At 41.8% G+C, this 16,168-nt stretch overlaps 1 protein-coding gene across 2 annotated transcripts in view; it reads left to right on the forward strand.

The window, feature by feature from the left end:
* Positions 1 to 12,605, forward strand: part of RNF145 (ring finger protein 145) — a 36,181-nt gene extending 23,576 nt beyond the window's left edge. For both annotated transcript variants that reach the window (XM_033927504.1, XM_033927505.1), the window contains exons 10-11: positions 2,511 to 2,867; positions 10,686 to 12,605. In XM_033927504.1, the coding sequence (XP_033783395.1) occupies positions 2,511 to 2,867; positions 10,686 to 11,297 (969 nt within the window). In that variant the 3' untranslated portion in view covers positions 11,298 to 12,605. The remainder of the gene's footprint in view (positions 1 to 2,510; positions 2,868 to 10,685) is intronic.
* Positions 12,606 to 16,168: the final 3,563 nt, after the last annotated feature.

Raw genomic sequence — 16,168 nt, forward strand, 5'->3', positions numbered from 1 at the left:
CACACTCGGGCTCTGGGCCACAGCCCACCCTCACTCCCCCATCAGTTGTCTAGTAAGCCACTGGGCACAATTCAAAGATCTGTGATGCACATATCCCAAAGCTAACATATTCTGCCAGTGGCATACATAGCATATATGACATCCAGGGATGATCTTTTTTTTTTTTTTTAACATCCTCTCCTCTATATGAAAAACATGATTTTTAGTAATAAACCACAAGTCACACAAGAATGTACCTAGGAAAAGGTAGCATCTTACACACTAACATCAATACACCCAATGTAAAACAAATAAGCCAGATTAGTACAGATCGATCCTACACAGTCAATGCTAACGGAAAACCATGTCTTTCATACAGACAGAACACAGAAACACCCTCACCTAGTATGGAATAAGTAATCACAAACTAAAAATTAGTAATATGTAGACAAAGGTTAAACTGAACCAAAAAGAAGTCGGACAGTACAACACCACAGAAACAGTGATGCATGTCCTCTAATATTGTACAAAATATAAAGACAGCAGATGTATATTTGAGAAAAGAGAAATGACAAATCGCTTTACAAATTAACAAATAAAACAAAAAAATTGAAAATAAGATAACATCATTTTATTGGACTAATACTTTTTCAATTAGCTGTCACAGGACAAAACCTCTTTCCTCGGGTCAGTAAAATATACTGCTGTTACAGTATCCTGTCCTGACCTGAACAAGGAGGATCTGTTCTCTGAAAGTTAGTCAAAATGTATTAAAATGAGTCCGATAAAAGGATCGCCTTATTTCCATTTCTATTTATAAACATCAACACAGTTACAATAGTACTTTATCCAAAAGCAAAAATAAATAGATTTTTTTTCTACCTTTTGTCATTTGGTTCTTTCCACCCAGCCTACCCTCTCTCCTGTCTACCTCCCCTTCCCATGTCTTTCCCCACCCCCATTGGTCTGGCATTCATCAAGTTTCAAGTTTAATTATTCTTAATGAATCGCCTATTTTAAATCACTAAGCGATGTACAAAGCCTTAATACATACAGATTGATACCTTAACACATACAAATTAAATATCATCTCCCCCCCCCCCCCCCTGGTTTTTAGCATTTCTCTCCTCATTTCCTCCCTTGATATCTATGTCTCCTTCATTCTTTCCCCCCCCCCCCCAGATCTAGTATCTCCCTCTCCTCTCTCTTCCCTTTTCCTGGTCTTCCTTCTCAATTTATTTTCTGCCTCTGTCTAGATTTTTTCTTACTATCCAGTCCTATTTCCCTCTTGTCACTGTGTCTACCTACAGCTTGCCACCCCTTTCCTTCACCCCCTCCAGTATCTCACTAACTGTATCCTCTTCTCCCCATCCAGCGTGTGCCCTTTTTTCTTTATCCTCTCCTCTTTATCCTTCTTTCCAATGTGTACCCTCTTTCATCACTTCCATTCAGCATCTGCTCCCCTTCCATCCCCTCCCCACTGACTTCCAATGTCTGCCTTATTTTCTCTTGTCCCTTTACTCCACTTCTACCATCTGCCCCCTCTCCCTCCTTACACCCCAGTTCCATTGAGTATCCTGTCCCCTTCTCTCCCTCCTTTCACCCCAATTCCATTGAGTATCCTGTCCCTCACCTTCCTACCGCTGCTGCTGCTGCTTTCCCACATGATCCTGACAGCACATAATAAAGCTCAAGCACCACTCAACCTCTTCGCCTTGTTGGCTCATCTCCTCCCCACCCTTCCCCTTACCTTCGCAGTCACCTTTCCAAATTATAGTTTTCTTTTTCAGCAGGGCCCTGGTGTGGCAACCATTTTCATAAGTTGTAGGTGTCTACTGGGCCCGAAGCTTCTCCTCTGACACAACTTCCTGTTTTCACCTGGTTGGATCGCGTCAGAGAGGAGCGTTTTGGGCCGGGCAGCCACCTGCAAATTATGAAAACGGTTGCCGTGTTGTGATTTGGAAAAGCAACCGCGAAGATGAGGGGGAAGGAGGTAGATGGGTCATCAAGGGAATAGATGCCTGGACTCTGGGGCCCTTTGGAGCTGTGGGGCCTAGAATAGCTGCCCTGTTTGCCCTCCCCTACCGCCAGCCCTGCATACAACATTCAGTTTTCTTTTGTGTAAAAAAATCCAAATCCCTATTCTGCTACAGAATTAATAGTGGGTAAGGTAGATTAGGGCTTGGGTGCATTAGCAGAGCTTGTAAGATAGAAGCACCGGGGTAAAGTATGACTTTGGAGAGGTATAGTTAGCAACAAAGCTTGGAAAACTGGGTTTTAGCACAGAAAAAAAAATTAGCAGTTCAAGACAGTGAAAATTGCTTGTAGTAAACTATGGATCTAATAGGATACAAGGTGGTGCTTCAGATGAGCTTGCAAAGTAGCTGTAAACACCAAAAAAACATGTTTCCTCAACCTTTATAAACAAGGATAGAACATTTGTAAATTTTTTATGGGATATATCTGTTTTTGTTATATATTTCATTGAATATATAGATATAGATATATAATATCCTTTTGCCTTCTATTAGGTTCTAGGAACCCTTTTCATCTATGTGTTGTTTATGATTGAGGAGTTCCAAAAAGAACCAGTGGAAAACATGGATGATGTAATTTACTATGTGAATGGCACATACCGGCTGCTAGAGTTCCTGGTTGCTCTCTGTGTAGTGGCTTATGGCGTTTCAGAGACCATCTTTGGGGAATGGAGTGTGATGGGTTCTATGATCATCTTTATTCACTCTTATTACAACGTATGGCTCCGTGCCCAACTTGGTTGGAAGAGCTTCCTTCTCCGTAGAGATGCTGTAAACAAGATAGAGTCATTGCCTACGGCAACCACGGAGCAACTGGAGCAGCACAATGATATTTGTGCCATCTGCTATCAGGTACAACTAAAGTACAACTGCTCTGAGTTAATATGGTCTTATGATGTCACAGGCTTCTAAAATGATAGCTGCATCTTTCACAAAAGAGAAAAATATTTATCCCAGGACAAGCAGGCAGCTATTCTTGACTGATGGGTGACGGCACCGACGGAGCCCCGGTACGGACAATTTTAGAGTGATTGCACTCTAAGAACTTAGAAAGTTCTGGTAGGCCGCACCGCGCACGCGCGAGTGCCTTCCCGCCCGACAGAGGCGCGCGGTCCCCAGTTTCTTAGTTTCCGCGGAGCTAAGAAGACGCGTCTCTCTCAACGGCTGTTGTGAGAGGATTTTTTGTGAACTTCCCGCTCGCGTAAACTTTTTGAGGAATCTTATTTCCTTTCCTTTTTTCTTTATTTTCTTTCTTAAAAAAAAAAAAAAAAAACATTTTGTTTTTTTTTTGCCTGCTTTTCGGCCTTGCCCCGGCGGGGCCTTTAGCCACCATCGAGGCCTCGGCCTTCGATTTGGCTGAAGCCGTTTTTACATTCATGCCCCCCCAACCCGGCTTCAAAAAGTGCCAGCGGTGTGCACGACCAATTTCACTAACTGATCCTCATAATTGGTGTCTCCAGTGTCTTGGTCCCGACCATCGAGCGTCAACCTGCACCCGCTGTGCAACTTTAAAAAAGAGAACTCTTAAAAATCGAGAGATTCAACAAAAATTATTGTTTGGTGCCGAGATGTCTGATTCTACACCGGCACCGACATCGGCACCGGCGCAGTCGGCACCCACATCATCGACACCACGCGATACCGCGGCGGTGTCGACTCCAGGTAAGCCGGCTAAGAAGCCTTCCCCGTTGGAGCGTCCTCCGGTCTCGATGGCAGCGAGTCCAATTCTGCCGACCTCGAGGCGCCCACGGAAGCGCTCCGCTCCAATAGAGGTGAGCCCCTCGACATCGGGGTCCTCATCCTCGGAGCGTAGAGCGGCACCGCAGGTACCATTAAAGAAAAAGATGGTACCGGTGCCTTCCCTTGAGGAGCGTATAGCTGCTGTTCTGAAGGCACAACTTAAAGAACAACTACAGCACCTCCTACCTCCAGCCCTGGCATCGAATTTACCGGTACCAGTCCGGTCTGAGCCACCGGTACCGATAGTGGACCGTCCTATTTTATCGACATCCACTCTATCGGTACCGGTACAGTCGGTTTCCTCGGTCTCCATGCCGATTCTGGCGCCGGAGCCGAGAGCTCACCATCAAGCTGTACAGACTTCGGCTCCGGTGCGTACTGTAGCATCTCCCGGTACCGAATCAGGCAGGTCGGGGAAGTCTCTTCACAAGTCCCGGCATTTAGAGCCTTCCACTCCAGAGTCTCGAGACCGGAGTTCTCAGGTTCGAGACCCTGACTTATGGGGTGACTCGGAGGATCCTCTTCTTTCGGAGGGAGAATGCTCTTCTGGTGATGAGGACCCGTCTGTTTTAGGAGCCTCCTCTAAACCAGAAGTGTCTTCCTTTTCTTCATTTTTGAAGGAAATGTGTGATGAAATGTGTGATTCTCTCTCCATTCCTTTGGAGGCTGAGTCAAAGAAATCCAAGGCTTTCCTTGATGCCTTGGACTTTGACCAGCCTCCAAAGGAATACCTTAAACTACCTCTCCATGATATATTGAGAGAGACGTTTTATAAGAATCTGGAATCTCCTTTAACTATCCCTGGAGCTCCTAGAAAGTTGGATTCCTTGTATAAAGTCATTCCTATTCCTGGGTTTGACAAGCCCCAATTACCTCATGAGTCCCTTTTAGTTGAGTCCACTTTAAAAAAGTCCAAAGGGGCTAGTGTATATGCCTCAGTCCCTCCTGGCAGAGAGGGCAAATCTATGGACAAGTTTGGTAAAAGGCTATACCAAAATGCTATGTTAGCAAATCGATCAGGAAATTATGCATTCCATTTCTCTTTTTATCTTAAGCACCTAATACAAAATCTCACTGCTTTTGAGAAATATCTTCCTGATAGGAAAAAGTCTGCTTTTCACCACACTTGTTCATCTCTTTTACAGCTTCGAAAATTCATGGTAAGATCTATCTATGATACTTTCGAGCTGACCTCCAGAGCCACTGCCATGTCAGTGGCCATGCGAAGGCTAGCCTGGCTTCGTGTTTCAGAACTGGACGTTAATCACCAGGATAGGCTAGCCAATACACCTTGCTTAGGGGATGAGCTGTTTGGAGATTCCATGGACTCCACTACCCAGAAATTATCGGCTCATGAGACCAGATGGGACACGCTTCTTAAACCTAAGAAGCCTCCACCAACCAGGCCCTTTCGTCCACAATCAACCTACCAACGTAGATTTGTGGCTCGTCCTCTGCCTCAAACTGCACAACAACCTAGGCGTCAGAGGCAACAGCGTCCAGCTGCTAGACAACCTCAGCAACAACAGCAGGTAAAACCTACTCCTGCACAAAAGTCTACCCAACCCTTTTGACTTGGTTCTCCAGAACATAGCCAGTCTTCTCCCTCCTACTCAACTTCCACAGCCTATAGGAGGACGCCTTTCTTATTTCATAAGCCCTTGGGAACTTATCACGTCAGATCAGTGGGTTCTGAACATCATCCACCACGGCTACTCTCTCAACTTTCAGACTCTACCTCCTCCAAGTCAACCAAAAGAGTCTGCTTCGCACACTCAGTCTTTCCTTCTTCTCCAGGAGGTTCAATCCCTTCTCCTTTTGAACGCCATAGAGGAGGTTCCTCTAGATCAAAAGGGACAGGGATTCTACTCCCGTTACTTTTTAGTCCCCAAAAAAACAGGAGATCTCAGACCCATTCTAGATCTCTGCGATCTCAACAAATGTTTGGTCAAAGAAAAGTTCAAAATGCTCTCTCTAGCCACTCTTTATCCTCTTCTAAATCAAGGCGACTGGCTATGTTCTCTCGATCTCAAAGAAGCATACACTCATATACCGGTCAATCTGGCCTCCAGACAATACCTACGCTTCATGATCAATCGTTGTCATTACCAATACAAGGTGCTACCCTTCGGTCTTGCCTCCTCTCCGAGAGTTTTCACCAAATGTCTGATTGTGGTGGCTGCCTTCCTGCGATCTCACCACCTTCAGGTCTTTCCTTACCTGGACGATTGGTTGATAAAGGCCAATTCATCTCAGACTGTTCTCCTGGCCACCAACCAAACCATCAGGTTTCTTCAACTTCTGGGGTTCGAGATCAATCTACCCAAATCTCATCTCATCCCCACTCAGAGACTTCAATTCATAGGAGCTGTCTTGGACACAATCCTCATGAGAGCGTTCCTGCCGTCCAATCGTCTTCAAACGCTTCACTCTCTATGTCAGCAGGTGCTTCCACAGCGTTCCATCACAGCAAAGCAAATGATGATTCTCTTGGGTCACATGGCCTCCACAGTTCATGTCACGCCTCTTGCACGTCTTCACCTGCGCACTCCTCAATGGACACTAGCTACCCAGTGGTCCCAAGCGACGGATCCTTGCTCACGTCACATATCTGTGACATCATCTCTTCGTCAGTCTCTACAATGGTGGTTGGTATCCTCAAATCTGTCCAGAGGTCTTCTGTTCCATCAACCTCCTCATCAACTAGTCATCACCACCGATGCCTCCCCTTATGCATGGGGAGCTCATTTGAACGAGTTCCAAACTCAAGGTCTTTGGACTGCCCAGGAAAAGAAGCGTCACATCAATTTCCTGGAACTCAGAGCGATGTTTTATGCCCTCAAGGCCTTCCAGCATCTTCTTTTTCCTCAAGTTGTCCTGTTGTGCACAGACAATCAAGTTGCGATGTACTACATCAACAAACAGGGTGGGACGGGCTCCCGCCTCTTATGCCAGGAAGCCCAAAAGATCTGGACTTGGGCCATAAATCACCATCTATTCCTGAAAGCGATTTACATTCAGGGAGAGGAGAATTCCTTAGCGGACAAGCTCAGCAGAGTTCTCCAACCTCACGAATGGACAATCGATCCTGTAACTCTACAATCCATCTTCGCTCAATGGGGCACCCCTCAGATAGACCTCTTTGCAGCTCCTCACAATCATCAGCTGCCCCTATTCTGCTCCAGACTCTACTCACCTCACCGTCTGGCAGCGGATGCTTTTCTCCTCGATTGGTCCAATCTGTTCCTGTACGCTTTCCCTCCTCTGCCTCTCATGTTGAGAACCTTATTCAAGCTCAAGAGGGATCAAGCAACCATGATTCTGATTGCTCCGAGGTGGCCCAGGCAACATTGGTTCTCCCTTCTACTTCAACTCAGTTCCAGGGAACCTTTTCTTCTGCCTCTGTATCCTTCTCTGCTTACTCAGCATCAGGAAACTCTTCTACACCCCAACCTACAGTCTCTGCACCTGACAGCTTGGTATCTCTCGGGCTGACTTCTCATGATACACTCTTGTCTCAGCCTGTTCGTTCAATTCTGGATGCCTCCAGGAAACCGGCCACTCTTCAATGTTACCATCAGAAGTGGACACGGTTTTCTTCATGGTGTCTTCTTCATCATTATGATCCCACTTCCCTTGCAGTGGAGACATTGTTGGATTATCTCCTTTCTTTATCAGACTCTGGCCTCAAGTCCACTTCAATCAGAGTCCATCTTAGTGCTATAGCAGCTTTTCATGAGCCAATCCATGGAAAACTCCTCTCAGCTCATCCCTTAGTGTCCAGGTTCATGCGGGGTCTTTTTAATGTGAAACCACCTCTTAAAGCCCCTCCTGTTATCTGGGATCTTAATGTAGTTCTCTCCGCTTTAATGAAGCCTCCATTTGAACCCTTGGCTACTGCTTCTTTCAAGTTTCTCACTTGGAAGGTGCTTTTTCTTATTGCTCTTACCTCTGCCAGGAGGGTCAGTGAGCTCCATGCACTAGTGTCGGATCCACCTTTTACGGTCTTTCATCATGACAAGGTGGTTCTGCGTACTCATCCAAAGTTTCTCCCGAAGGTTGTCTCTGAATTCCATCTCAACCAATCCATTGTTCTGCCTGTCTTTTTCCAAAACCTCACTCTCATTCTGGTGAACAGGCTTTACATACTTTGGACTGTAAGAGGGCTCTGGCTTACTATTTAGACCGTACTAAGCCTCACAGATCGTTCCCTCAACTCTTTCTGTCCTTTGATCCAAATAAATTGGGACGTCCTGTTTCTAAACGTACGTTGTCTAATTGGCTGGCAGCGTGCATTTCATTCTGTTATGCTCAGACCGGACTGACACTGGAAGGTTCTGTCACAGCCCATAAAGTCCGAGCTATGGCAGCATCTGTAGCTTTCCTCCGGTCCACGCCCATTGAGGAAATCTGCAAAGCTGCCACTTGGTCCTCAGTTCATACTTTTACATCTCATTATTGTCTGGACACATTTTCCAGACGGGATGGACACTTCGGCCAATCTGTTTTGCAAAATTTGTTTTCCTAATGGCCAACCTTCCCTCCATCCCTCTTTTTGTTAGCTTGGAGGTCACCCATCAGTCAAGAATAGCTGCCTGCTTGTCCTGGGATAAAGCACAGTTACTTACCGTAACAGGTGTTATCCAGGGACAGCAGGCAGATATTCTTGCGTCCCTCCCTCCTCCCCGGGTTGGCTTCTTAGCTGGCTTATCATAACTGGGGACCGCGCGCCTCTGTCGGGCGGGAAGGCACTCGCGCGTGCGTGGTGCGGCCTACCAGAACTTTCTAAGTTCTTAGAGTGCAATCACTCTAAAATTGTCCGTACCGGGGCTCCGTCGGTGCCGTCACCCATCAGTCAAGAATATCTGCCTGCTGTCCCTGGATAACACCTGTTACGGTAAGTAACTGTGCTATTTGGAAGTAGGTTTACAATTTAGCGCTTAAAGTGGAAAATTACTTCTTATTGGCTTGACTGGTCTTTAGAACACGAAGATGATAATGAGATCTTTTAGATACTAAACCATCCCTGCTGATTGTACATTGTGATCTTAAGCATTTTAAGGTTTTAAAATATACTTGCTCCTTATTCTTTCAAAAATAATTGCTAAACAGAAGTTTGCTACTAAACTGAAAGAGAGAGCTCATAAAATTAGTTTTCTTTTTTCTTAATCTTAATTTTGTTGATTATAGGAAGACTGCTGCTAATTTCAGATAAGCTTTATTTTATTTACTATAGTGTTGATGGTGGTGGTTTATAATTCCACTCCCTAACTCAACTGACAAAATCTTGCAGGTCAGTTTGTGTCCCTGGATGTATTTATTTGGTATATCTATTCAATTTAAAGGAATAACTGTGTATTGTGTATATTAAAAAATAATTATGTGCTAACTGAACTGCACTTAATCTCTGTCTTGAATATAATATAGTACAAGATGTAATTTTTTTTATATACCATCAAAACTAATAGCTCTAGACAGTTTTAGACATATTTAGAGAATAGCCAGGTTTACAAAGACTTATGAAGCCTCAGATAATTACATTCAGATTTCAATAAAGTTGGAAGAGAATTCCACAGACTAGGAGCAACTAATTTAAACACATTTTTCTGGGAAGATGCTAACCTAATTGAGGCAGATGAAAATAATAGTGAGGTAAGCATTCTACAGAAATATTCAGAATATTTCAATTTTTCCCCAAAATTTTCATCGTTTTTATCTCATCAAAATTTCTGGTAATGATAAACTTGTGGTTCTGCAGCATATGCCTATGGACCTTTGCAATGCATACAAAATGCTGTTAAATTTAATAGGTAAAATCTCCATTCTTTCTCAGAGTACCCAGGACAAAACACACAGTAATTACCAACTCGTTGTGGGAAACATAAAAAAGCCTCACAAGGATACTCCAGAAAGTCTTGTAGTAAAGCAGAAAATAATTTTTCTCTCTTGCAAGATAGGGTGTCCAAATGCAAAAATTGCAAAGTAGGCACACACAGCTCAGTATAATCATTTATTATCCACCCTCCCATCACATGCTCGTGCTACTTCCTTCAGCTTGTTACTTAAAGAAAGCCCTCAGTTAATACTGCTGAGATATCAGGTTCTGCAGTTACTGGAGGCATTGTATTCACACAGTTACAGAAACTATCTGCATATTTCTAAATCACACAGTATATGCATACAACATTAATACAGGTTCCCCCTATTGGTTCTATATATTATTACACTCTGCAATAATTAACATCATACATTTGTTAGCAAAAATGTATTGGTAATACACTCAAAGTTATTTCTTGTTTCATTTCTCACATCATTCTAGTAACATTATACCATCAAATGAATTAGCACAAAGCAGCTCCATAGACACAAGTTATGTTGCTTTTTTCCTTAATATAGCGCCATGTTCTAGGCCCATCTAGTATAGAAAACAGTCCAAATTAAAATTATATCTCAAACTGTATAACCAGTCTCTAAAACTAATTGCTTTCATCCTAAGCAAAAGGAAGCATAGTTTATTTTAAATTAATTCCATGGGATTGTAGAATTTTTCTGAAATCATAAAATCCACAAAGCATTACATAAAGCACTTTTTTTTTTCTTTTATAATGTTTAAATAGTTTTTAAGCTGAATTTAGAAATTTGTGTTTACAGTTTATTCAACTGCTAAGCCTAATTGTGGCGACAGATTTGTTCTAATTTTATGCAGAAATTGTCGGGTAACTAGATTGCTTGGTAGCTTGTGAATGTTACTGGCCTTATTAGGAGCTGTGGGTTCTGCTGCCTGCACAGCTTGATGCCAGTGTTTTTCACTAATTTTGAGGTATGGAGATTCTTTAGCACTGGGCTAATCTGGTACTCCCAGAAGAGAGTTGTTGTTTAGCAGGTGAAGCAACTGTTCTTATTATTTTCTTTTTTCTAAAACCTTTTCAGGATATGAAGTCTGCCATTATCACACCATGCAGCCATTTCTTTCATGCTGGATGTCTTAAGAAATGGCTATATGTGCAGGAGACATGCCCTCTATGCCACTGCCAACTTAAAAATTCCTCGCAACAGCCAGGGCAAGAGCCAGTACAGCTGCCAAACCCTGAAGCAGAACAGAATGCTGTCATTCCAGGACCCATTGATCATCCAAGTGGACAGCAAGGGGCGAGTCCATATGAGCATCCTGGCCAGGGTGTTGCAGAGGTATCAGAAAAGCTGGAGGACTCTTTAAATACTCACAAATGCACATTGAGCTTAGAATGCAATGGTAGTCCAGCCATTCCCTTGCAGGAAGAAATAAATTCAGTGGAACATCAAGATGTCAACAAACAGGAGCACTGTTTAAATTCAGTCTATCATAGAAGTTACATCAAGGTCATGGATGAACAGATAAACCAAGAACAGCAGCATCAGATAAACTCTCAGAAACATTTTCTGAACTTAGACTGTGATGGTAGGCCTGCTGAGACCTTCCAGGACAAAAAGAGCCAAGAGGAACAGCTTGTAAGGGATCAAGGGAGAAATGAGATCTCCATTGGAATCAGAAACACAAAATAACAAGAGGACGCTTGGGACAAAAGTTTAACTCAAGTCTGACATTTGAGTTGGTACTTGAGAACAGAAGGGATTGCAAGGGCAAGACATACCCAAATCACTCTAGTAACATGATGTGCTTTCTTTCAAGGTATCCTGGACAAGTTTTATACTTCTAATCAAACAATTTCCACCCCTGTTATCATTAATGTTATATATCTAATAGAAATTATAGATATATAAATAGAAATACATTTTTGAGCATGGAGTTTGTGCCATGGAAGTAAAACAGTAACCTGTATAGAGAAAGTCAACAAGCATTGAGGTAATACAATAGTACAGCTGGAAAGGTAAAAACTTCAATAATACCTGAAAGTATTATTTTGTAGGACTTGGAAGTGGAGGAAGAGAATTAAATAAAAGGAAGGAAATGTGAAATGACCATGCAATAGGGAAGAGGGAAAAGATCTTTCTGCCTTATAGTATTGAAAGTACAGTAAGTCAAGAGGCAATTATTCTCTTATGCACTGCCTGCTGGGAGTTAGCCACAAAATATTTTAGCATAGCATCGAAATGCAAGCGCAGACAATGTTGCTTACATTGGTACCTTGTTGCACGCCCACTTGCACGCAGTGTATACACACATTGGGATTTTTTGGAGGGAAAATGGGGTGGGATGGGACAGTTTCATTGATGTAATCTATCATGACTCTTGAATCTTCAGGATTGTCCAATGGATATGATATTTTACTTAGATACAGTACTTGTACTACAATTCACAAACAATTTCTCGGCCTATATGAAGGTAGCTGAAGCTCTCATGAGTACTTTTGTGTCCACTACAGTGTTGTAGTAGAAAAGTGGGATGAGCTTTGGTTACAGAGCAGGCAATCGAGTGATGTTTAATCTCATGTAATGTTTGATTCTTGCAATTAAAGAAAAATGTTGACATATGGCAAATTTTGCACTTTGGGAATGAGTACATAGATATGTATGATCTAACCGTGCAAATGCCACTTTTAAAGCTGTCGTTAGTTTGCACTTTTTTCTGACAAGACATGTCATATATAAATTTTTACATTCATCATGGCTTTAGGTAATATAGCAAAAACAGGCAGTTTTGTATGTGAATTTTGATAAGAAAAAACCCTAGTCACTTATTTATACAAACAGGCTTCACTTTAAAAGGAAAATTGAGTTTTTCCCCTGCCAAGTTACTATGGTGAAATGTGACCTCTTATTTTAAGTTTTATTTTTTAGTGAAAAATTTTGGCTGTAGACTGACATGTAGCAGAATGTCTCAATAAATTGATTTAATGTTATCTGATGGCATGTTCCTTGTGCAAAATAATTATTTGAATTAGACTAATTGGAAAGATTAACCTTTACAAAAGTTTTTTTGTGTCTGTTTTCATAAAGTTTTTGAGGATCATTCATATAAGAGTTTTTAAAGGCATGGAAGATGAGAATATTGACTATATAAGCAGAAGAACTGAGATAAGCAGACTGGGACTTTGAATGGTCTTGGTACAATTAATAGCCATAGGTGAAAGATTAGAAGAGAAAAAAAACCACCAATTACCCATACACATGGGTGTGCAAAGGGGAAAGAGATGCACTCCGCTTTCATACAAATTATGAATAACTCTGGTTGGTTGAGTGACTGATACAGAAACAAAGAAAATGTCAGATAAAAGACTATATATCTTATTCAGTCTTTTTATACAAACCCACTAAGAAGCTCTAGAACTACTTTCTTTCCTTCAGCTTTAACTGCTTAAAAAGGAAACTTGTTTTCAACTTTTTAAGAGTTGAGAAAGACAGCAAAGTACTGGTAAACTCCTAGGAAGACTGACCTGGATACGATTTTTTTTTTAACATTTACATTTTTTTTTCTGTTTAACCCAACCTAAAGTACAATATTAAAAATAGTGAAGTAATGAGCCATAAATACATAAGTCAAATATAGTAGCATAAATTATATTTAAATGACAAATTAAATGACAAAGAACTACCAATTGCCCTAAATCCAGTATAAGAAATATTGTCCAGTATATTCTAAACCATGTAGCATAGGCACTGCTAAACCAAGCTAGGCTCTTTCAGCAAAAGGACTTTAAAAGCCCTATTTTTCATGCGTTGCTGAGATCAGAATGGAACATCCAATTTGGGACATTCATTTTCCAGCCTGTTTTATACCAGTGGCCTGTAAACACAGAGCTTTTTGATTTCTAGGGCCATGGAAAATTCTCCAGATGTGCATCAGATCAACCATTTTATCAAGATATTTATACAAAAACGGTGGCATCACTCAGCAAGTACATCCATTCAGAGGTACTTACTTGTGTAAGTAAAGTGATGATTGGTTGTTCCTTCAGACCATATGCATGGGTTTGTTGTCTCCTGCCAGCAGGTGGAGAGTGAGAACCGAAGATTGCTGGCACCTACATAACTGGCAGCTTCTCCCTCAACGTCACCCCTTATACCACCCCTGATCTGCCCATTTTGGACATGGCTGGTCAGAGCCAATGTTGCGCAGTACTGCCCAGTTAAGTGCAGTTGAATATTGGCAGTTAGGTGTCCAGGAGTCTCTCCTGTCTGCTTAAATTATTTCGAATATTCAGCAGACAGCTGGGTGTTTGTCTGCTGTTATTGTTTCAGCACACTAGATGGTGCCCTTTTTTATTATTTTATTTTTTTATTATTTTATTTTAGAATTCAATGTATTATTCAAGCATATACTTAGAAATCAGAACAAGACATAAATATACAGGGAAATCCCTTAATAGAGGAAATAAATATTCAAATTTTACATGAACATAACAGGAAATTTTAACAAGGCCCTTGGGTGGAATCGCAAAAAAGTTCTTACAGCGTCTTGGGGTCATCAAAGAAAAAAGCGTAAAAAATGCAAACAGAACCCAGAAATTGTTCATACGTATATCTGAAATAATTACGTAACCCCAAATTTCAGTCTGGTTTCAGGACAAAGGTTCCTAACAGGGTAGATCTAAACACCCTGTACTTCCACCTGTGCCTAGATATCACCAGACTTCTCCAGAAGTACTTTCATAGTTTAATATAGAGACAAGTCCAGCCCAACATCTTGATGGCTTCCCATATGGTGCTACAGTTGACTACTGCTAGATTCTAAAATCCACCGAGGGAGATGCCATGCTGAACAAATTCAGCAGATCCAGAAGTTGTTGCAGTGTCAAACCTTGATTCCTGAGATCCTTTCCCCTGGCCATCTTGGGGGACAACGGGGCATTCTATGCACTGGCTCCCTGCTCGAGGCTGAATACTTCTACCCTTTCAAAGACAGTGCAGAAGCCAACAAACTGCTTTCTAATCTCAGTGGAGCCAGCCTATCGTTATGGCTCACAGACACCCACTCTGCACAAAGGCCCAACTCATTAAATGTTGGGCCCTCCGAAGGCACTGCAGTGGATTCATAAGTTATGATGCCAGCAACCTCGAAGATAGTCTGAATTAGCTCAAGAACAGAACCTAGCACCTGCGTCTAGGAACATATCTGTTCGCTCTTCTTTCCCATGGTAGCCAGCACAAATGGGGAGAAAATGGCTTAAAACAGATTCCAACACAGGAGCTGAATCACAGCACTTCTGCTTCACATACAATCTTGACTCCCAATAGTGCACTTATTTTTATTTGTATGCTGAATAGTTTACAAAGTGATTTTGGTGTTCACAGATTTATTAATTTGAATTTCACTGGTAGCTCAAGATGTCTGGTAAAGTTGTTGTTTCCCTGTCTCTAGAGGGCTTACAGTCTAAGTTTATATCAAGTAATGGAGGATGAAATGAGTGCATTTTAATATTACAATGTTTGTATTGTACAAGTAAACAATTATGAAAAATTGAAAAATGATATGAAGTACGTAGACAGCATTTTTTATTGGTCGATGATAGTTCTGATAATAATTCAAACAATAACATAGACATTCCTTTTAAAATAATGCAAGACAATTTGCTTGACAAACTATTATAAAAATACATTTTTCTAGTCTAATATCCAAACCAAACTACTCCAAACCAGACAGTTTATGGCAAGATCAACTTTTAATGCATTTAACGTGACATCAAGAGCATGTCTATTGCTATTAGATGTCTTGTGAGCCTCTGACATGGACATTAACACTCAGGAAAGTTTAGCAAATATTCCACGTCTGGGTGAAGAGCTCTTTGGTGACAAAATCGAGGAAGCCACACAAAGACTTACGTGACATGAACAAAGCTGGACCACCTTAAAGGGTTCAAGGCTAAGTCTCAGCAATCTAAATCTTCCCAGAGACCTGCTTCCTGTTTTTATAAGAGGTGTTATCCAACTATCTTGTCCTCTTCCAAATCCTCACCACAGAAGACGCAGAAATCACAGAAGCCTTAGACTTCAGCTTCTCAAAAACCAGTTCAGTCTTTGACATGCTTCTAGCCACAATACCCCTATCTCAGCTGCCTCCCCAACCCATCAGAGGCCAACTTATCTTATTTCATCAATGCTGGACTTCCATTATCACAGACTTCTGGGTCCTCAGTTCATAAGGGAGAGTTACTCTCTTCATTTTATCACCATTCCTCCAAACAACCTTCCAAGAGAGTCCTCTTTCACATCCCAACAGGCGTCCCTTCTTCATGAAATTGAAGCTCTACTTCACATGAATGCCATAGAAGTAGTACCCCCTTCCCAAAAAAAGCAGGGGTTCTACTTCTGGTATTTCCTAATTCCAGAGAAGACAGGAAATCTTCATCCCATTCTTGACTTCCAAGCTCTCATCAAATATCTAGTAAAAGAAATATTTGCATGCTATCTCTGGAGGCTATACCCACTTTTAGAACAAAACGATTGACTGCTCTTTAGACCTCGGAGGCCTACAC

The sequence above is a fragment of the Geotrypetes seraphini genome, chromosome 18 (assembly GCF_902459505.1).
Source record: "Geotrypetes seraphini chromosome 18, aGeoSer1.1, whole genome shotgun sequence".
Taxonomy (NCBI): domain Eukaryota; kingdom Metazoa; phylum Chordata; class Amphibia; order Gymnophiona; family Dermophiidae; genus Geotrypetes; species Geotrypetes seraphini.